Source organism: Calypte anna, chromosome Z, assembly GCF_003957555.1.
Source record: "Calypte anna isolate BGI_N300 chromosome Z, bCalAnn1_v1.p, whole genome shotgun sequence".
Classification (NCBI taxonomy): Eukaryota; Metazoa; Chordata; class Aves; order Apodiformes; family Trochilidae; genus Calypte; species Calypte anna.
In genome coordinates, this window is record NC_044274.1 from 38,598,989 (window position 1) to 38,621,243 (window position 22,255).

The 22,255-nt window shown below is 36.2% G+C and overlaps 1 protein-coding gene across 1 annotated transcript in view; it reads left to right on the forward strand.

Moving 5' to 3' along the window:
• The window catches only part of TMC1 (transmembrane channel like 1), a 52,335-nt gene that overhangs the window by 13,673 nt on the left and 16,407 nt on the right, over positions 1–22,255 (forward strand). The window contains exons 5-11 of the mRNA XM_030467671.1: positions 5,907–5,997; positions 7,256–7,337; positions 10,636–10,742; positions 11,859–11,957; positions 17,805–17,947; positions 19,931–20,075; positions 21,826–22,020. Coding sequence (XP_030323531.1) covers positions 5,907–5,997; positions 7,256–7,337; positions 10,636–10,742; positions 11,859–11,957; positions 17,805–17,947; positions 19,931–20,075; positions 21,826–22,020 — 862 coding nt within the window. The remainder of the gene's footprint in view (positions 1–5,906; positions 5,998–7,255; positions 7,338–10,635; positions 10,743–11,858; positions 11,958–17,804; positions 17,948–19,930; positions 20,076–21,825; positions 22,021–22,255) is intronic.

The following is a 22,255-nucleotide window of genomic DNA, read 5'->3' on the forward strand; positions in this document are numbered from 1 at the left end:
AAACTTTTGAGCAACAGTTATTATTAATTTTTATTTCTTTATATCTTTTACTTCTTTTACTTTGCAAGTTTTAGAATACTGTGGGATGTGTGTAGGGGAAAAAAATAGGTCTATGTTATTAGAAAAGACAAAAGAAGAAATTTCCCTATTCTTTTTCTTCCCGCTTCCGCAGTAGAGAGGTACTTCATTGGAGATGTTTTCTCAGAATCATCAGAAATGTTTGTTACACTGACAAGAGGCCACTTTCATCTTTGTTTTGCATTAGCACCCATGTTTTTCCAGGAATGGAAATAAAACACTCTCCAGGAAAGCTCAAGGATTTCTTACGTATTTGTCACAAGATAAGACTGAAAATTATACTCATATTATTTTGAAAAGTATGTGTCAGGGTTGATTAGGACGTTTCACTGCAATACATATTTTTAAAGTGTTAGAACAAAGCCTTTTGGAAGTAAGATTTAATTTCCACTAAATTTTGTGTTTTAAAAAAAGTGATAAAATTTAAATTTTTGGATCATTTTATTTAAGCATTTTCATAATCAAGCAATGTGCTTGCTTTGATGACCGGTGTCTCCTAAGGGACTGTTTTTCCATAGCTTAAAGAGGTATTGTGTGGGAAAGATGATTTCTGCTTATCTGTGGTGAATACTTTGTAAAATAGTTAATATCTTTCTTCATTCTTTTGTTCTGAAAGTGAAGGCATGAACAATATCTTGAGGACAGAGCTGCAGAACTAGGTGCTCTGCAGAAATTATCTTCTGTAAAAATCTGGCTGAGATACTCATTGCTGAAATGGTATTCTTAATTGAATTGTAGTAGTAAATTAGATCATCTCTAATTTCTAATTTACATCCCTGTGTCTAGAAAATTGCATTTCAAATAATCCCTGATTATTTTCTGAAAAAACACAACTGATGATCCTTCTTTGCTGTAGTGTGCCTCTGCAGACTGTAGTTAAGCTGGACTGGCACTTTCAGACCTCATCTTCAGTTGTCATGGTGGCATCTTGACCCATTTGGAGATGTGAACAAAAGTGAAGAAGGAGCCACAGAGAAGAATTTAATTTTTTTAAAAAAGAAACATCATCAGCACTCTCCCTGGTCCTAAGCATTAGACATGTTAGGCTGTGGGCTGGGGTCATAGTGGTCAATGCTATTGACAACATGAGTGTGGCTGAAGTCCAGGCTTTTTATATTTTCCAAGAAATATTCTCCTTCAGAAAAGTTTTCTAGTTCTTTTAATTGTTCTTCCACTGGTTTAGAGTGTATGAACTATGTCGTGCCTTTTCTGTGGGAGATAATTTGTGCACTTATCCTCTTGACTCTGCCTACTCAGGACGGCACAAAATTGCCTGCGATGACGAGCATAAATCATTATCCATGAAACTAAGATTTAGAGAGGCAGTTAAACTTTCTAAAAGATGTTTGATTAGAAAAAGGTACAAAAAAAGTAGAAATCACAGGCCACAGCTTCAGCTATACCAAATTGGAGAACTGGCAGGGAAAGTTATCTTGACTTGCTCTGAGGGACTGACTTTGAGTATTGCATCCCTGTCTTTGCTTTCTCCTGACTGAAGTTTGCACAGATATGATGGAATGTGGAAGCTTAAGAAAAAGCTTTTACTGTGTTACCCTCTGATATATTAATTTAACTCCCCTTGTTGGAACACATAATACTTAAACCAGCCAAAATTTTGTGCTATACATAGCAAAGACTATTAACAGCTCTCTTTTATATCCAATGCAAAGCCTACTGTAGTACTATATAATCACAGAATTCAGCAGAAGAATCTGAAACAGTGGTCTCACTTTAATGCTGCACCATAAGACAGCAAACAAGTGAAATCAAAACAAGTGAAATGACAATACATTTTTACAAGGCAGTCAAATGTTAAGCTTAGTTTTTTTAGAGGACTTCCAATTACTCACTGCAAAAGGAGCCATGAGAACTTCTTGTTCATTCTAAGAAAAACAACAGAGCAGTCTCCTCTTCATGTGTCAGGGACACAGTATAATGTGGTGATTTTCAGGTTTCTTTAGTATTCTTTATTTTATTTCAGGACATAGATTATCCATCAAGACAGATGTATTACATATTTTATAATTACACAAAATGCAAAGATATGTAAGGTGCATATGTGGGATGGTGGAATTTTCTCATGTTTGCCTGCATTCTTTGTGCTCCAGTAAATCAGTATTTCACCTTTCTTACTATGGACATAGTGGCAGGCCTGGAGGCCAGCTGGGTATTAAATAACACTATAATTTGCCCTTTCTTCCTGCAAAAATGCTTTTAATGTGAACTGTGCCTGACAACAGTTGCTTTGCAGTCAGGTTTTAGACAACCCTTTTAAGACTTGAAGTCCTGAGTGTTCAGTATTAATATGACATAATTTTTCATTGTGTTTTTAGATCTTGTAGTCTGAAACCTTCCTGAACTGTTACTGAAAAATGTGAGCAATCTACTTGAATCCTATTCATTAGCAAGAACCTCTGAGAGCTGTAATTCATCCTCTCCCTGCAACACTGAAGTGCCCCAAGTACTGTACATCTAGCACTTTGGAAGCTGTAACTCCAAACCTAGTATTAATAATTAACTCGGTCTTCTCTGGGACAATAATGCTCAGCCCCATTCAACATTTATTAGTTCCTTGTGTCTGTAATTCAATTAATAAGGTTTCTCTGAAGCTTCTTTAAATTCACAGTTAGCTAACAGGGCACACTTTGGCCTATCTTGTGATATAGATAATTTACCTATAACACGATACCAGTGATTACAAAGCTCAGTTTTGTCACTCTGTGTTGTTTCTGACACGTCCTCATGTTAGTGAAGTTGCTTTACTTCCAAGTAGGCACACATATTTATATGTATGTGGTTTTGGTTCTTGTTGTGGTTTCTAAAAGGGTTATTTGGGTTTGGGGCTACTTTTTGTTGCTTAATTGTTCTTTGTGTACTCACATTTTATTATTACCACAAAAGAAATGAAGGGCAGCACAAAGGGTGGCAGAAGTCTGCAGGAATGTACAAAGAGAAGTCTTTCAATGAGGTACTTTTTAGATATCCAGGTAGAAACCTGAGTTAATAATATATTGGATTATATTTAACAAAATAGACCATATGTTACAGACATTGTGAGCCTGTTCCTTGACTGAAAGGTACCAAGTTGTTGCTGAAATTTTGAAGTCAGGAAGCTTAAGCAGAGTTTAGGGAAACATCTCCTTAACCACAAATCACAGAGGTCAGAGTAACCCAGTGGACTCCAGGTGACTCCAGGACTTTCCTGGAGAGCCTGTTCCAACGCTTGACAGACCTTTTAATGAATAAATGTTACTTAATCTCCAAACTAAGCCTCCTCTGGCACAACTGGAGGCTGTTTCCTCTCATCCTAACTCTTGTAACTTTGGAGAAGAGACCAACACCCACCTCACCACAACTGATAAGACTGCAATAAGGTTTCCCCTCAGTCACCTTTTGTCCATGCTAAACATCCCCAGTTCCTCAGAAGATCCTCATAAGGCTTGTTCTCCAGACCCTTCTCCAGCTTTATTGCCCTTCTCTAAACTTGCCTAGGACCTCAGAGTCCTCGAATGCAAACACAGGGTAAAGGGAAAACTGAAATAATACTGTAAACCACTTAGTTGATTTTTCCCAGGTATATACAATAAATCTGTAAGTACAGAAAAACAGCATCTAGAAAAAAGACAGGAGGTGCTTCATAGTTTTTTAATGAAACATGGAAGTATCTTTACAAATATTATGCATGCATGGATCCAACTGGTTTTGTGTTTCACTGTTGCATGTGTAACTCGACTGCTAAGCTAAACTTCCCACACAGTAGGAAGTTTAACTGGTATCAGATCATCATCTAATTTGTATGTGCTACAGTGTGGTACTTAGTCCAATGCAGGCCAATGGAGTGAAAATCTTAAAAAAAGAGATTACAAAGCAGAAACACTTAGGGGCAGTTTATACCACTTCTGTAACCAGCACACACTTGAGTGGGGAAGTTTTGGGGAAGAAGGAGTGCAAGGAGAAAGGAAACTTCAGCTGCTAGAAAGTAAAACCTAGAGAAGCATTCAGGAGAGGAAGCAGCATTTAACCTGAGATCCAGATCACTACCTTCAAAAAGCTATGGGGTTTTTTGTCCCAGGGGAATAAAAAGCTTAAATACTGCTAACACTCTAACATGAAGATTTACTTGATGGAGAGTCCAGGAAGTAGACAGAGGCAAGAAAGACTATTTTTGTTAGAAAATATTGCAAAGATACATTTCAAACAAGTGAACAGAAGGGTTAGATTAAGATTTTAAAATAACAATTTTGTATGATTTTCAATGTGGAATGTTCCTTTTTATTTTGATTTAGCTAATTGTATAGCAGAACTTGTTTGAAGAAATTTTCTCTTCACCTATAGATGTAATATATATTCATATCCTCCATGACTGAATTTTTAAATGCTAATGATTATTTTCAATTCACTCATTAAAATTTTAACTTTACTGTAAAAAAAAGTAAAACTGAATTATTTTTTTAAATCTTCATATAATGCTGCATAAATGCATGTAATTAGTGACTGAAAGTGCAGATATTCTACAGTTTCGTAGGTTTTGATTTCAGTAATTTTTCATGAAAAAGCTCCAATATTTGAACTACCTAGTGGTATAAGGTTTTCTGTGGAAGTCCAAAATGTGATATGCTGACTTGGGAGATAAGTACAAGTTCAGTTTATTGATCCTGGCTCCTTTTATGGTACAGCTCCAGCACTGGCTGCTGAGTTTATGAGGAAGAAGACATCTGCTGTTAAAAATTGCTTTAAATCCTTTTAATGTCTTGACATCCTTTATTGCAGCTGCATCCCTGTCCTGCTAAAGCCATTATCAGATTTTGTGATTTAGCAGAGACTTTTTTCTAATTTACATAAAGTATATGAGCAGAAAATACAAGCATGATAATTAATTTTGCTCAGTGAATTAATCTGTAATGATTCTGGAGAGATGTCAAAATTAACATCTTCCCAGTAATCTGCCTTTTCTGTAGGTGCTTGATACAATATACAGTTGTTTGCAGTCATCTAGTGCAATGATAAAATTCTTTCTCTGTTTTCCGGTGGTTTAGATCAGGACACTTGGCCTTTAGGGCACATTTTCTTAATTAAAACACACTTGAAATTGTTATTTATAAACGCAAGTTAGGTGAAATGGAGGAAATACATGTATGATCTTGATCTATTCTGGTTATTATTTTAATCCATGGACATGATGCCTTTTTAGAACAATTTAAGAATATTTCTTTCATATTTGTATCAGAAGAATTTTATTTAACTTCTATATCTTTTATGAGCAAAATTTTATTCTTTTGTGTATCACAGATGCTACACTTCTAAGAAATTATTAAAAAAAAATTACAGTTAGAGATGAAATGTGCAGAAATCTTGAAGAGCTGAATTAAATATAGTCTTGAGTAAATAGAGTGGAACCAAGGCTCTAATGAATAAACATCTCCAAAATAAAATATGAAAATAAATTTCCCTGAGAGAATTGGACAAGAGTTTGTATTAAGTGGAATCAGAAGGAATAACAGTTTGTAAATGGCACAAACAGGCAGCAGGTGAACTGCAAAAAAAGTCACAGTGACTAAAAATGTTTGGTAGCATTAAATGGATGTAGACAGATATCAGAGCTCCAAATACACTTGGGTTAGAGTGGACGTGTGAAGTTGCTAGTTCTGTTGATTAGTCTTCTGTGGAATAGAAAATATTAGACCTTTTCTTTCTAAATATACCAAAGGAACAAGATTATACAAAAATCTATAAAGAATTAAAACATAAAAATGTAAATTGCTATCATAGACAAAATATCATATTTGTCTTAGTGTCATCTACATCTCTCTTTTACCCTCTTTTTCCAGGGAAGCCCAGCTTTTTGTGGAAAAGTTTGAAGGTGCCCTTGGAAAAGGCAAAGGAAAAAAATTCTATGCATACAAAGTGATGATGACCAAGGTAAATTTATTGTTTCAATAACTTCCCATAATCCAAGTAAGGAGACTTCTGCAAATTATTGCCCTATGTGTCCATCTTCCAAAACAGAGTTCCTTGTTTCTCTTTGCATTTTAGCACTTTATTTCTGCTGCTCTTGTATGGAAACGTTTCCCATGCAAGCTCAGTTTGGCTGAGACTTTTCATCAAGAAGAAAATCAACTATTTTGCAAGAGTTTACGATAGCTTGTGAAACTTGTGAAAATTAATTTTTATTGATGTAGATTGGTTTTTTCTGTGATTAAATCCAAAGCTCCATCTTTTCCTTGAGACAGCCTTCTGTGAAGGATCAAATACTGTCTTTCTGCCCCGCAGTAAAATTATTGGAGGCATTTCTTCTGAGCCAAGGCTCTAGGGCCACATATATCATAGGAAGCAAGAGAACCTCGTAGGATTGTGAGTGAAAGGCCTAAGAGTGGTTGTTGAGGAACCAGTGTCCACACAATATGCATTCAAGCAGATCTTTCTTTGGGCTAAGTTCTATTTGGTCCCAAGGCTTAGGCACCCAGTAGAAGTGAATCTGGACTGGCAAGCACCTCAAGTACATTCCTCAAGTACAACTTCTGATTCAGTTTTATGCTCTTACACCACTTTACAGTGCAAAGGTAGGTGTGGTAAATTGGGATGATTTGGGAGATTCACTTCAAGACGACACGCCAGACTAAAATGCTGATGTAGAATCATGCTAAGGGTATTTGCTAAGGACTACTTGCTGTCGTTCTTAGACTGGATTTTCTGCAAGCAGTTGTGTAATTACATCTCATATCTCATAAGCATTAATGTTCACAAAAAAAAAATAGTTTTTCAAACTCAGTTAGGCAAAGGCAGGTCAATTACAGAATCTATCAAACAGATAAACTACTGGGTAGAGTAATTTTCATTAAATGACACAGCTTGAACTGCAGAACTTATTTTTGAATAGTAAATGAAATACAAATTAATTTATCAGAAAAAAATCTGAAAAAAAAGAGGGACTAGTATGAAAGGTAGGGACCAATTAATCATTCTTCTTGTGGAAGAAATTAGAGACTTTCCACAAAGTCAGTAGGACACAAAACCAGAATAAACAAAAAGACAGTTTTTCATAATCTAGTGCTTCTGTTGTAGTGGGCTCTGTCATAGGATACCCTGGATAATTAAGCGTTTATATTAGATCAAAAGGAAATTGACCATCTGGGCACTGAAATGATTGTGGGTTTTTTTTATCTGTGACTCTTTTCAGAAATGGATGAAATTTCAAAGAGATTTTGAGAATTTTAAGACAGCCTGCATACCCTGGGAAATGAAAATTAAGGAGATTGAAAGTAAGTACTTATGGAAGGTAATGAAGTAGCATATTCCTGATGCATGCAGAAATGATAAATTACTTCCTGATACTTTAGGAATACATGTCTGTATTAAATGTGTAGCATAAAATCAATGAGTATTTCTCATTAATATTTATTGAGCTTGAAATTATAACTAATTGTCACCTTAGAGTTAAAAATCATCAATACACAAGCAACAGTTCAGGAGATAGGGTTGAAGTTAATACTGGAAAAGTGAAATTAGGAATAAGCTACTGTCTACCTTCACTTTGTTTTGTCTGTATTTATACTATAATTATTTCTGTGATGTTTTTTTCACCCTCCAGAGCCTTACAACAGGATGATTTTGGGCATTATTTCTCTCATTTTCAATAATATAATACAATACAGAAAAAACAATAGTGGTCTTGGATGTCTACATATATTAGGCATAAAAATAAACAAAACAGTGTAGTTAGTACCACAAGTATGTTTGAGAGTAGGTTTTAGATACAAATTAGTTTTGTGTTTCAGTTCCAATGATGAATGTAAACTATGCCCTCTCTTTGAAGGAGATCTGGCTTACCTGCACGGGTACCTGACAGAGCATCAGAGGCTCTGCCCTAATGGAATGCAGACAATATAAACTGATTTTATAGAAGTTGCCTCTGGAAGATGCTGTGTGTTGCATCAAAAGACAGTGCACAGAACAGGATAATAACAGAAAAATGACAAATTGTTAGTTTTGTGGTATGTTTGACTGCAAAATAACATTGAGTAGAGTTTATATACTGTCCTTAAACATATGGTATACAGACTGCTAAACAGATTATTCACTTGAGGTGGAAATTAGAAAGAAGCTGCTGCATATGTGTGGTTAAAGTCAAGCTCAGAAGCAAGATGCACATGGTCTCGTACTGGACAGGAAACATAAAAATTTCTTAAGGATTTGTGGGAGCAATGTTCTGCAATATTTCCATAACAGAGTAGTCCTGGAACAAGCTGTTCTGCTAGTAATAATTTCCAACAGACATTACTTTCCTTGTAAAATCAGAACAGGGTAATTTTCTTTTTTTTTTTTTTTTTTTTTTTTTTTTTTCTGTTCAGCGTATTGGTAAAGCAACCTGCAATTGCTTTTACTTTCAGAAACAGTCCTGGGTCTGAATATTGATCATTAAGGAGTACAGTTAAACCATGGTATGGTTTGGTTTAAAAATCTACAGTACAGAATAAAGCTTGATTTTAAGGGAACAGCTCTGAAATATTGCTAAAGAAAATTATTCTAAGGCACAATTTTTGATTCCGGTAAAGCCAAGAAGCAGCACTCAGCATGTACCTCACATTAGTGTACTTTTAGTACTAAGATTGAGGTTATATTAATGATGATGCTGATAAAACAAGTCCCAGGAAAAAAGGAAGGTTTAGATATTAAAAAGGAGAAGAGAAACCAAAATGCAAGAAAAGTCTATGTACAAGGGAAGAGTAGAGATGAAGGTGCTATTGAGTCACAGAGGCCAAAAAACTGCTGTTCAGCTTTTTCTAGGGACCTTACTGTCATCTGAATTTATATGTAGATGGGACGTACACTGTCCTACTCTGTTACTACACTGTTCATGTGGTACCAAGTTTAGTAAAAATGAAAGAGTTCTGTATTTCATGGCATTTAATAAATGGTTAAACTCTTCGTGCTACATCAAGGATTGCACTGCCATCTCCATACTTTAGATTAGTATAGTCAGTATGGGATAACATTTAAAACCATTTTTTATATAAAACTCTAATAAAAATATCCAGATTCAATTAGAGATCAAATACAGAACATAGTGGAGCAGCAGCCACCTTTACAGCAGTCAGCTTTGAGCTTGTCTTTGTGAACTCAAGGAATTTTTCTCTCCAGATGTGCAGTTGTGTTAAAGAAGCAGCAGAAACAGCTCTCCAAGGGAAATTGAGTTTCAAGATAGGTCCAAACAGAGTGAGAATCTGGTTCCTCCTTAACCCATAGCACCAATGGCTTTGACTTCTCAGGCTCATTTCAGCCCCTTGTAAAATGACAATAAAACTACTGACTTAAGCACGTGGCATTAGGCAATGAACGGGATGTGCCTGATAGCGCTTATAAAGAATTTAGCAGAAAAATATCTTTAGTTGTTTAGTATTTCACATTAGACTTGCCAAATACAGCACATGGAACACCTTTGAGAACCTTATAGGCATATGAAATGTTGCATATAATGACTGCATCCTTCAGTCCACCAACATTACTGAGGAGTGATTGAACTAAGTGGTCAATCAGTAGGCTTGAGCACCAGGACCAATATTTTAAGATACAGTTGTTGGACAGCATTGTCTGTGGTGAGTTCTTTAGTCATGTTATGTCCCATTGGCTGCAGTCTCATGGCAAATCATGGTTGCATAAAGGAAGCTGGAGGGAGCACTGTCTACACGGCAGCTTACTTTTGGAGGACACAGTATAGTAAAACTGGCAGCAAATGGTAGCAAACTATGATAATTAAAGTTGGCTGTTTGGGCCACTTTTAGAAACCTGACAATGCAAAATGGGCTGGCTCAGTTCTGTTAAGTAGAAACTGCTGACTGATCATTCATTCATGCACCATTTGGAGAATCACACAGACACCACCTGAGACTTCAGCTGCTCAGACAAGAGTTCCTTTGCAAGTGAGCCCACAGCTGCCCCTCCAGTGAGCCCACAGAGGGATTTACTTCTCAATATTTGCCGTCTGAGTGCACCAGGCTCCTTAACTACTCTGTATGTGAAAAAAAAAAATCTGTTAAATGGTCAGTTTTCTTCCTGTGAAGGATTGGTAACAACTGAAATCTGGTATCTTGCTAGCTCTGACACATGGGCAAACATGACTGCCATCTGTCCTACCTCCAGCAGGGCAGTGCTGCAGCAACCTGGGGCTGAATTTGACCTGTTATTGATATTTTGTCTGATGTGAAGAGTGATGTGCAAATCAGACCCTTAGTGCTTTCTGCTTCCCCTGCAGTCTCTCCTGCTTGGAAAAGGTCTAGGTCAGGGTTTGAATTCCACTGCTGGGGGATTTTATATGAATAAATATTCCAGACATTACATGATGCTAAACGCTCTTTATAAACAACATGTTAATACTTTTTGTTTCTGTTTTCTCTGCCAGGTAAATGAATGGTAGTATACATTATCTGTAAAAAAGTTATTAGAAAATTTAACCTCCCCTGCTTTTATGCATGTTAAATAATTATTGAGCAACTTCATCGTAAGAAAAATAATATGAGGACTTAATTACCTGCCTTTTTTTCATATATCATGTTTTCATAGGTCACTTTGGCTCATCAGTGGCATCTTATTTCATATTCTTGCGCTGGATGTATGGAATAAACATGATTCTCTTTGGGCTGACTTTTGGACTTGTAATGGTCCCTGAGGTGGGAATCTTTTCAATTATCATCAAGAACTGTTATGTGAATGTTTGTTTTTACAGTGAGATTTTGTAGGACTGGACCTTTAAATATATTTGTAAACTCTTTATGCTCCATTTAAAAGTGTTAAGATGTACTAAGGGTGTAAACATGTAGTCTTTGTGTGAACGGTATTCTCTACTTTCTCTTCTAGAAGAAGATGTCTTGAAATAGTCATGACTGATAAGTGTATATAGGGTTGTGTTCTGAAATGGTTTCCACATTGTCTGGAAAAACTTCTATTTTTTGGTTAGGAGAACCAAGGAAAGAGCTGAAACTAAGAAGTCTTCAGGTTGAGCATCTTGACTAAAATGCTCATTGTGATAAAAAGATATGTTCCAGGCCTCTGAGAGATCATGGATCCTTTCAGGTTGCCTTAATACCCAGATGATGATAAGGGCCAATAGGGCTGTAAAGTCATGAGAGAGTCCCCTCATGTTTTGCACTGTGAGCAGCATCACTTTCAAAAATTCTGCTCAGAAAAGATGTAATTCAGGCAGAAATAACTTCTGTGAAATGTAATATTTCCCCAGTTCCTTTGAGCCAGCATGTTGTTTTCCTAAAATGAGGGTTTATATGGAATTCAAAGTATTGTCCTGTATCCCTGATTTCACTGTTCTACATCTCTTATCTTCTAGTAAGCATATGGGAAAGAGTCAGGTAGAAATTTCCAACAGCAGTTTTGTAGCAAGATTCCACTTCCTCTGAAGCCAAAAGAGAGAAAATAGCCCAACATTTTTTTAGTGAGGACATACTGTGTGGCTGAGCAAGCATCTCACCAGCAGCCGTGGGATTATCAGAAACCAAAAAAAAAAAAATCCATAATGCAAGAAAAAAATCTTCTGTTGTAGTTTGTAGGACAAACACCACCCATCAGAGGAATTTGGACTTCTGTGTTGCCTTTGGTTGTAATAGGCTTGACAAGTCATTGACACTAGTGGAACATAGCTTTAAATTCTGAAACCACTATTATTGCATACTTTAAGCATAGTTTCAATGACTTACATAAGGAACAAGGAAAAGAATCCCATTGCTGGTATTTTGGTTTAAAATGTAAATTGCTGTCCTTGTTTTTGGTTCTAGGCTTTGATGGGGAAGCCATATGGCTCTTTACCTAGAAAAACTGTTCCAAGGGCTGAAGAAGCAACTGCTATGAACTTTGCTACTCTCTGGGATTTTAGTGTAAGTGCATGAACTTGCAATACTGGACATTACTCTCTGATTATTATTGTTTTGTTTGGTTTTGGTTTTTTTAGTTAATGAACATTCAGATATTTAATATGAAATTCTTCAGGACAAAATGGCAATATAATGGACTTACATTTTTTTTCCTCAAGTTCTGTGCATAGATGTTTCCTTCAGATAATACATATAATGAAGCTTAATGTCCACATGCACATTTCAGTGTATGCAGCAATCCAAAGACATGTGGGAAAAAGTCTCAAAACTGGATGCACATGATGGCTCCTGCCTTTCCTTTACTTATGGGAGAATTTGGTCCTCTATTTGGTCCTCTTTTTTATATGACTAAGGATTTTTATATGACTAAGAAGTGTGAAGATCCACTGTAAATTAGAAAAAATAAAAGATATTACGATAATATGCACTGTAGGCTTTTTTCTACAACAAAGAATGACATTTTTAGTCTTTCTCTGCCTTATGCAGCTATTTTAGCTTAAGTGAGAAACATGTCTTTATTCTCTGCTGCTGATGTGATACCCAGTATAACCTGAAGAGCTATATTTTCTCTACTGATAGGATAATGGTGCCTTCCTAAACATGTCATACTTCTTTTCTTTCTTTCTTTCTTTCTTTTCTTTCTTTCTTTCTTTCTTCTTTCTTTCTTTCTTTCTTTCTTTCTTTCTTTCTTTCTTTCCTTTCTTCTTTCTTTCTTTCTTTCTTTCTTTCTTTCTTCTTTCTTTCTTTCTTTCTTTTCTTTCTTTCTTCTTTCTTTCTTTCTTTCTTTCTTTCTTTCTTTCTTTCTTTCTTTCTTCTTTCTTTCTTTCTTTCTTTCTTTCTTTCTTTCTTTCTTTCTTTTCTTTCTTTCTTTCTTTCTTTCTTTCTTTCTTTCTTTCTTTCTTTCTTTCTTTCTTTCTTTCTTTCTTTCTTTCTTTCTTTTCTTTCTTTCTTTCTTTCTTTCTTTCTTCTTTCTTTCTTTCTTTCTTTCTTTCTTTCTTTCTTTCTTTCTTCTTTCTTTCTTTCTTTTTTCCTTCTTCTTTTCTTTTTTTTTTTATTTTTCTTCTTTCTTTCTTTTCATCTTTCTTCTTTCTTTCACAACAGTTTTACCTAATTTTGCACGTCATCTTCCCGTATATGTATTCTTTGTATAGTGCTCATGTATTCTTTATATAAAGATGATACAACTTCGCAAAAAATCAGCTGATGATAAATTTAGCTGTCAGGTTTCTCCTTGTCATAAAAAGGAACTTTTCACCTGCAAAAGGATGCAGCCATCTATTTAAAGATTTCCTTCAGATTAATGGAAGCAGCACCCCTGGAACTAAGTGTGATTTCCCCTCAATCCAAAGCACTGGTCCCTTTCTGCAAGAAGTACAAAGACTTTTTTAGAGTTATGCATATATGTATCTTTTATCACTTGAGTTGTTTTAGCAACAGCAAGCATGAATATATTGTTGGAAGCAGACATGTTTCCTGGAAGAATAAACTCAGGTGCAGGTTCCTCCAGTTTACAGCTCTGGTTCTCCAGCTGCATGCAGAATGACTCACCTGCAAGTGGCCTCTGCATGTAGGTTTGGCCCAAGCAAGGGAGAATTGTGTAGGCTGAGGAGCTGACACAGGAAATGCCAGGAGCTGCACTGGCAGATACCTGACCCTGCCCCAACAGGAAGTCAGATCTGATCTCTCTTCACAAAACAAAAACAAAAGGGTACAGTGTCTATGCTTACTGGTACTGTAATTTCTAGTATGGTTCAGGTGTGGAGAGATCCCTAATCTTGTGACATTTTTATCCTTTATTTAGCTGCTTGGTCTATATTCACGTTTCAGTGAATTCAGCTATCAGTGGAGAAAGAACCTATGTAAGATCAAAAGAACACTGGATATACCCATTTTCTCATTTACAAGCCAATCTTTCAGGCTAATTAACTGCATACAACTGAATTTTTAAAAAATAAGTAATATCTAGAAATTACAGTGTTTGTCTTTTGAATATAAAAGTCTGTGAATTGAATAGATTAAATGTGATTTACTTCGCCACATGAAGTGATGGACAAAATTACAGATCCATTTTAAAAGCCACATCTGTAATGTTTTGCAATGATTCCAGAATAAAATGGCATTACATTTAGTTAATCATGAGCTTTTTATCAGAGTTACAGGAAGAATACATGTAGACTTTTAGTTGGAAAGTTAAAAATGATGACAATGAAAAAAAAAAGCCCATAATTTAGCTAGTAAAAAAAAAGAAAGCATAGCAGCTAGCAGAATAAAGATTAGAAGAGCTTTAGACAGCAAATGAAAATCAAGGTTTTAAAATAAATGTACATAAGAAAAAATGAATGAAGACATTATTTCTTACTTGCATGAGAAATACCTTACTGTTTTACAAGTGCTATGTTGTTTCCTGTGAGCTGCCTCGAAGAAATGGATCTGGGGCTGTGAGTTGGCAGCTGGCTGAAGATGAGGCTGCAGTGTGCCCAGGTGGCCAAGAAGGACAACAGCATCCTGGCCTGTATCAGCAATAGTGTGGCCAGCAGGATGAAGGAAGTGATGGTGCCCCTGTACTCAGCACTGGTGAGGCTGCACCTCAAGTGCTGTGTCCAGGTCTGGGCCCTTCACTACAAGACAGACATTGAGGTGATGGAGTGAGTTCAGAGAAGGGCAACTTTCCCTTGGCTTCTAAACAGTGCATGGTAATGAAAGCCCTGGCTCCTCCAGGCGGCTGTTTCATCACTAGTGCCCTGCTGTTACCTTCTCAAAAAGCCAAAAATAATCTCCATTTTTAATATTATGCTCTTTTTTGTTAAATGCTTGCAAAAAGAAAGGGGGTGAGGAAAGTGTCATGGTTTGGAAAGTGAATGGGCAGTGACAGACTCTCTCTGTTGTCCCCACTTCCTTCCCAGAGGGAAGAAGGGAATAAGGGAGAGAGACTTTAAAGTTGAAAAGCCTTGAGAAAGCCGAGGTGACCTGTCTTGGTAAATGCTGTTCTTCTCTGGTGTGGAAACAAGGAAGAGCGGTAGCAGCAGGAGCTGAGTAGCAGCAACAGTCTTGCAGCTGCTGGAGGTGTTCCAGGCAGGTTTTCTGTCCTAGCCTTCTCAAACCAGGACAGCAACCAAGCTGGTGAAGGGTCTGGAGAGCAATTCCTGTGAAGAGAGGCTGAGGGAACTGGGAATGTTTGGTTTGGAGAAGAGGAGGCTGGGAGGAGACCTTATCACTCTCTACAGCTACCTGAAAGGAGGTTATAGCGAGGTGGGTGCTGGCCTCTTCTCTCAAGTGAATAATGATAGGACCAGAGGAAATGGCCTGAAGTTGCACCAGGGGAGGTTTAGACTAGATATTAGGAAGAATTTCTTTCCTGAGAGAGTAGTCAGGCACTGGAGTGGACTGTACAGGTAAGTGGTGGCATCACCATCCCTGACAGTATTTAAAATCCATGTAGATGAGGCACTTCAGGATGTGCTCTAGTGGGCATGGTGATACAGACTGATACATGCATTTTACTTACTTTGTTGGGAGGAGATGTTGAAGGTTGGACACTCTGATCTTAGTGGTCTTTGTCAACCATGGCAATTCTGTGATTCTGTAAAAACTGACAATGTCAGGATCTGATAGCCCTGAAAATGAATGTATAGTAAATAACAGAGTAACAATTAACACAAAAAGCAAATGCAAAGGTAATAAACACGGAATAGGTTAGTGAAAGAGTTAAGGACAAAAAGCATTTTCTTGAGACAGGTCAGATTGCCAAATAATCCCCTGAAGACAAGGACAATTGTAAGAAAACAGCATGGGTAACAGTAACTTTCATTTACTAGTAGTTCTCTTTTGGTCCAAAGGAAGTTACAAATAAGTGAACACACATCAGCAAACATTATTTCATCCAAAAAGAATTTCTAAACTCTACCAATCATTAAGACAGTAAAGAAGAGATTAATTAGATCAAGTTAAATTTTTGCATTTTTGGACTTGAAATTTTTTTCATTTTACTGACATGTAAAGAGAAACTGGTTTGTATTTTGATATATTTTACTTGGAATTCAGTTTTAACACTGTATATTTTAAAATTGATGAGACATTTCAGGCTCATTTCGATAAAGCATTTGACCAATACTCTTATCTCACCCCTCTTCTGTTTTAAGCTCAGAAATGAGTGAAAGAAACCTTCTATGCATGCTTGCCTTTACACAGCTAAAGATTTTTTAATTCTTATGTTGAAATGCAGCAGGTGAAGCCCAGGCAACAACATGCTAAGTTACACAAAATGTGTGAGAAATTAACTCTGACTCTGCTGAACACAGTGACTTAAATAGCATTTTAATAGTCTGAGAGATCCAAAAGGCCCGACAGAACCTCAGTAGGCTGCATTGAAATCTGGCCTAAAATGAAAGTATAGAATGTATTAATGAGCAAAGCAATGCAAAAGACATACTATGGAATTTGAAATGTGTCCTGACTGGTGTAAATTATTATTATTATTATTATTATTATTATTATTAGTAGTAGTAGTAGTAGTAGTAGTAGTAGTAGTAGTAGTAGTAGTAGTAATAAATATGTTCAACACAGTCTTTCCCTTATCATAGAAGTACATAATGTCTGTCCTGTGTGAGCTCATGTCTCAAACCTAGTTTGATATGGTGAAAAATGAGTTATGTGGATTACCAAATCAAAAATTGGAATAATATTTCTGTTTATCACATGTTTATTTCACACAGTATTTCATTTTCAGCTTAGAATTGTGCATTAAGTTTTCCAGATAACACTGACTCATTTCATATATATTAAGAGATACAATAAATAAAAAATATGTTTTGCACTGCTATAAATATGAGAAAGTTTTTTATTTTTATTTTTAAATAAAATAAATATTTAAATAAATAAAAAAGAATTTTTATTTTAAGTAAATGAGCGGCGGAAATGGAAAAAGTAAGTAAATGGACTTTTAAATCACAATACCCTCATCTTACTGTATAAGTGTCAAAATAAGCCATGGTCTATTCACTAGTTTCATGGTCAAATACTCTATTTGACTTTAAATGACTACATCTACCCAGAGCCTTGCCAGTGCTGTGCATGTGCTGATCTGTCCTTGTAGAGGCTCCTGATAGAGCCTTCTAGGACATCAGTTCTTTCTCTAACCCGATGACTATCAGGAAGCTTTAACTATTTGGGTTATTTTAATACCAGGAATTACTTACAGTTAACCATGAACTAGAAAATTATTTGGCAAAATCGGCAATCAGACCCATAGAAGAGAGGGTAGTTCTCAGTAAGATATTTGGACAAGGAGATACATTTTGAATTGCTGAGAAAGAAGGCATACTTTCATTGCATCTTTTACAGCCTAGTGTTAAAAAACCCTGAATGCTCAATAACAGTCTATAAAATACCGTTAACTATTGATTCATGCATATTGAATAATCATGCAATGAACAACAGAAAACATTGTCAGACAGAGAAGGCTTGTGAGATTTTTATATTAAATATGCTAGGCAAATAAACTATAGAAATATGAAAAGTAAGTTTTAATTCTGGCATTCTATCTGGAAGTAATTTGTAAAGCAAATTTTGTGATTCAAAATGTTATTGTCTTTGCAACTAAAAGCATATGAATGAAAACGTTCTAACTCTGAATGGAGAATTTTATAGGTAAGAGGTTTGAAACCTGTACTGAAATCTTCTTTTTAAATGAAACAACAGGTTTTTCTCTCCTGTGAGACCTATTCTATTGATGCTTGCAACTGCTTTGATTGGATTGAAATGAGTGTTTCAAGACATTGTTACTGATACAATTTTTCATCATGTGTATATTTAACAGATGTAAGTTTATATTTTGTTTTTCTGACATTTCAGGGCTTTGCACAGTATTCTGTACTCTTTTATGGTTATTACAACAACCAGAGGACTATTGGATGGCTCAAGTTCAGGATGCCTCTTTCGTATTTTCTTGTTGGAGTTGGAACTATTGGCTACAGCTTTATGATTGTTATTCGAACGTAAGTTCTCCTTGACTCTGGAATAAAATGCACTCAAAAAGGCAGATGGTTACTCTGTTTATCACTGATACTATCTTTTTAAAAATATGATAATTATAAGGACAGGACGATGCAGGATCAAGGGCAAGGTCAAAGTCATGTAGGGTACATTCAGACTGTATACTGTATTTATATAGCTGTTTTTCTAGTCAGCAACTGTGTGGCCATGTTGTGGAAGTGGGAAAAATCTATCCTGAAGTCACAAATCATTTCTTTCCTGCAACTTCAAAGCGAAAAATGAAACTAAGGGACAAGAGCTGTCATGCCACCTTTTCATAATACTCTGCATCTAATGTAATGTCAGGTAACATCTAGGAAATTCACTTGTTCTACCTTTAATAATGCCTTTTGTAAGTTAAAATTTTTGAAGAAGAAGATAAGAAAGACAGGAACAGATGGCAAATAATTCCTGTGTGTTATCTTACAGTCAGCAGTAAATGATTATCAGCAAGATTACAGGGGTTAGGTTACATTTGTCCAGTGGTGTAGAAGAATTAATGCTACTGGAAATGGTAAGGGTTTAATGTCATGCGGAATGCAAAATAATCCCCAGCAGTGTGAAAACTATGCTTCATATAATGAAAACCCATAACTTTTAACAGTAGAAAGCATAGGGGTATGTGAAACAGGGCCTGGGCAATATAACTGATGATAATTGGTCTTTTGGGTCTCAAATTCTGGACCTGAATTTTGTCTTAGGATCAGTATTTTAGAAAACCCAAAATATTATTTTATCATCAAATTCACTATTTGAAAAAAGTGTGGTTATTCTGACAGTTTTGAAGGAGATAGGTCACTAATGAATACATTTCTTAATACTCTTGAGTCAAGTATTGTGACTACCTACCACAATAATAGTTATCTATAATGGTGGCTTTAAAGATCCCCAGGGTGAAAAAACTTCACTTTACAGGTCAATACTCAAGGACACTTGTGAATATAGACAAAAATGCAGACAATATAGACAAAAATAAAGACAAAAATGCAGTTAACCTTCCACTGTATTGTGCTGAAGCCAGTGTTTTTCATTTGCACAAGCACTACATTGATTCATGTTCTGTTTCTCAAATTATACGTTGTTTTATGTAAATTTCCTGGTGGAAAAAGGACCTAGGAGTGTGGGTTGACAGCTGGCTGAACATGAGCCATCAGTCTACCCAGAAGGCCAAGAAGGACAACAGCATCCTGGCTTGTATCAGCAATAGTGTGGCCACCAGGACTAAGGAAGTGATTGTCCCCCTGTGCCTGGCACTGGTGAGGCTGCACCTGGAATACTCTGTTCAGTTCTGTGGTGCTTCAGGGGACGATTTGTTGGTTAAGGTGTTGTATGACTGACAGTTGGACTTGATGATCTTGAAGGTCCTTTACAACCATGATGATTCTATGATTCTAAAATCACTGTCCCTTCTGTATCTGAACACTAAAAAAAACTCCACCCAACTGTGGTGTCACTTTATGACAGCTCAGAGGGATTTTCTATATTACTTATTTACTATTCTCTTCCTAGATTTAAGAGTACTTTTACTGGAGTTTTTAAAATGTGGTATGTAAAATATATTGATATTAATAACATTATTTTGCTGTGTTAGTGAACCTTACAATATGAGTTGCCTTTACCAATGCAGAAGCAAGACCACTACTATTACATGAATGACAACACTTAGAAACACAGAAATTAGAAAATCTGCAGCTTTCTGTTTGAAAAATCTTCTTTATACTTTTTAATTGAGTTTCTTATCCTGCAGAATTGCTCCAGGGTGTTAATGAAATAAATTCATTCTTTCTCATCAGAATATGAAAAATTCATCCTTCTCTCTCATTTCAGGCAGAACTTTCCAGATTGTTTTTCAGAATAATATTAGAATTAAGGAACAATTAAAACGTCGTGCTCACGTAGCAGAACTAGTTATAACAAGTCTCCCCTTCTCTTTCTGGCTTTTATAGAATGGCAAAGAATGCAAATGAAGATGGTGGTGGGGATGATAATTCTTTTAGTTTCAGCTGGAAAATGTTCACAAGCTGGGACTACTTGATTGGGAATCCTGAGACAGCAGATAACAAGTTTGCCTCCATCACAACAAGCTTTAAGGTAAAATAGAGCTCACTAAGGGGAGGTAATTTTACTTGTCTTTCACATGGGTGTGAATCAGATGGAACTCAAGTCAAGTATTAGCTGTGCCTGGGGCCTAGTAGCTTAAACTAGAATTGGACAGCACTGAACAATTCTGCTTCTGGTTTTTGTCCCTTGCCATCTTAATTTTTTTCTTTTTGGGTTTGGAAAAAACCCTCAACCCTTAATGGAATTTTTTGTGTTCTCAGTTACTGCAGTACTGGTTTTAGAGAAAATATTCTAAGATAAATATAATCTTTTTCTAACCTCTGATGGCTTCCAATTTCTATGGTGCTTCTCTGAAAAACCTCTTTTTAAAATACTGCTGTGAAAACAGTGAGGGAAATATATTCTATCTGTTAAGTGTGCTTCTATTCTGGGGTCACTGGAACACACCAGTGCAGCATTGAAAGGAATACTTAATTTTCAGTGTAATAATGAGCAGGGAATATACTGAAAAGTTGTGATGAGTGGAAATGAGCAAGGTGCTAGACTTGAAGTCACACTGGCAACACAACATGGGAGCTGGAGGACCAAGCACCAGCTGCCCTGTCTCACTCAGCACCCTTCCTTTCTGCAGTGGTGTTATGACAAATATAACACCATATTCTGTCCACTCTCCCAACTGTGGGCACAAAAGATAACAGCACTCAAAAGCAATAGAAATAAAAGGTCCCAGGAAAGCAAATATTGAAGAAATACTGACTGAAAGCACTGAAACTGTGTGAGCTTTTCCTGACTGTGTACAAAAGTCAGTTACTGAAAGCTGTTTGGAGAGGAATAAAAACCAGGTGAGACACAGACTTATTTTTGAGAAATAAACTCATGAAGCTTTTCTGTGATCTTTGCAAATGCTTAAGGAATCTCAGAGAGAAAGGGTGATGTACTGGCTTAGGTGAGGTCATGGGAGTTTTTCTCAAAAGTTGTTACAATCTCCTTTCATTTATATGACAAATAAAAGTTAGAAGAAAAGAACTATTAAGAGTAATTATTACAATGCAGGAGCTCAGGTTCCATTCTGAGAAACTGATCTCCATACCAGAGGGAGAAGCTCTAACCAAACTACCTTTTAAAGAGGACATTTCGGAACAAAAGCTTTTTTATTTGGAAAACCAGGAGCTGGATATTATAGCTACAAAAGAATCTTAGTAACTCTCAGTGCTGGCCAAGGCTAAATATGAAACAAACATTTTATTCTGCAGCCTTAACTGTGCCCTATTTGCCTTTTCTGGGATTCCTACACATAAAGTGTTTTAATTCCTTCCAAATTTCTGACTTTCAGAATAAAACTTTTTGCTCTTTTCTCACAAATGCCCATCTTTAAAAAGTGACAATTTTGTTTCTGGCAACTGGTCACAAATTTATCATTCTGGGTCATTCAGCCTCAAACACCTTGTAAACTCCCAGAATGTGCTGTATCCTTTTTTGGCACATTAGTACAAGCATCTCAAGACTCAGTGGGGACACCGTCAGCAGAATAAAACTGAACTCTTGGGAGCCAGACACGCAGGGTCTGCCACAGTCACAACCAGATTTCATGAGACAATTTAAGCTCAGCTCAAAAACGGTGCCCAGGGGTGCATTTACATCTTTGTAATTAATTACATCTTTGTAATTACATCTTTAAATCTTTGTAGTTTGTTAAACTGACTTATAACAACTGATGAAGTAATGTGGAGTCTTGACCATCAAAGTATTCCTAAAATTATTTTCTTTTTAACAAGTGCAGGAATCGATACTGGAGGAGCAGGAAAGCCGAAAAGAGGAAAATATTCACTTGACCCGATTCCTGAGGGTTCTTGCTAATTTCTTAGCCCTCTGCACTCTTGCTGGGAGTGGTTACCTCATCTTTTTTGTTGTCAGAAGATCCCAGAAATTTGCCCTGGAAGGCCTGGAGAACTACGGGTGGTGGGAAAGAAATGAAGTTCGTGCTATTACATTTCTAAAATAGATGTGGTTTGAAACTCTGTTCTTGTACTATGCATGTTCTTTTTTCTTTTTCCTGAAAATTTAAATATTCAACAGTGTGTGTGGTAAATGCCTAAGAAAAGAGCTGATCTTGTATCTTTTCTTCCTGCTTAATTAAAATGATCTTTTTTTTTCCTCTTTTTCTTTTTTTTCCCCTAAATATCCCTTTGTGTTTAGTTTTGATTCAACAC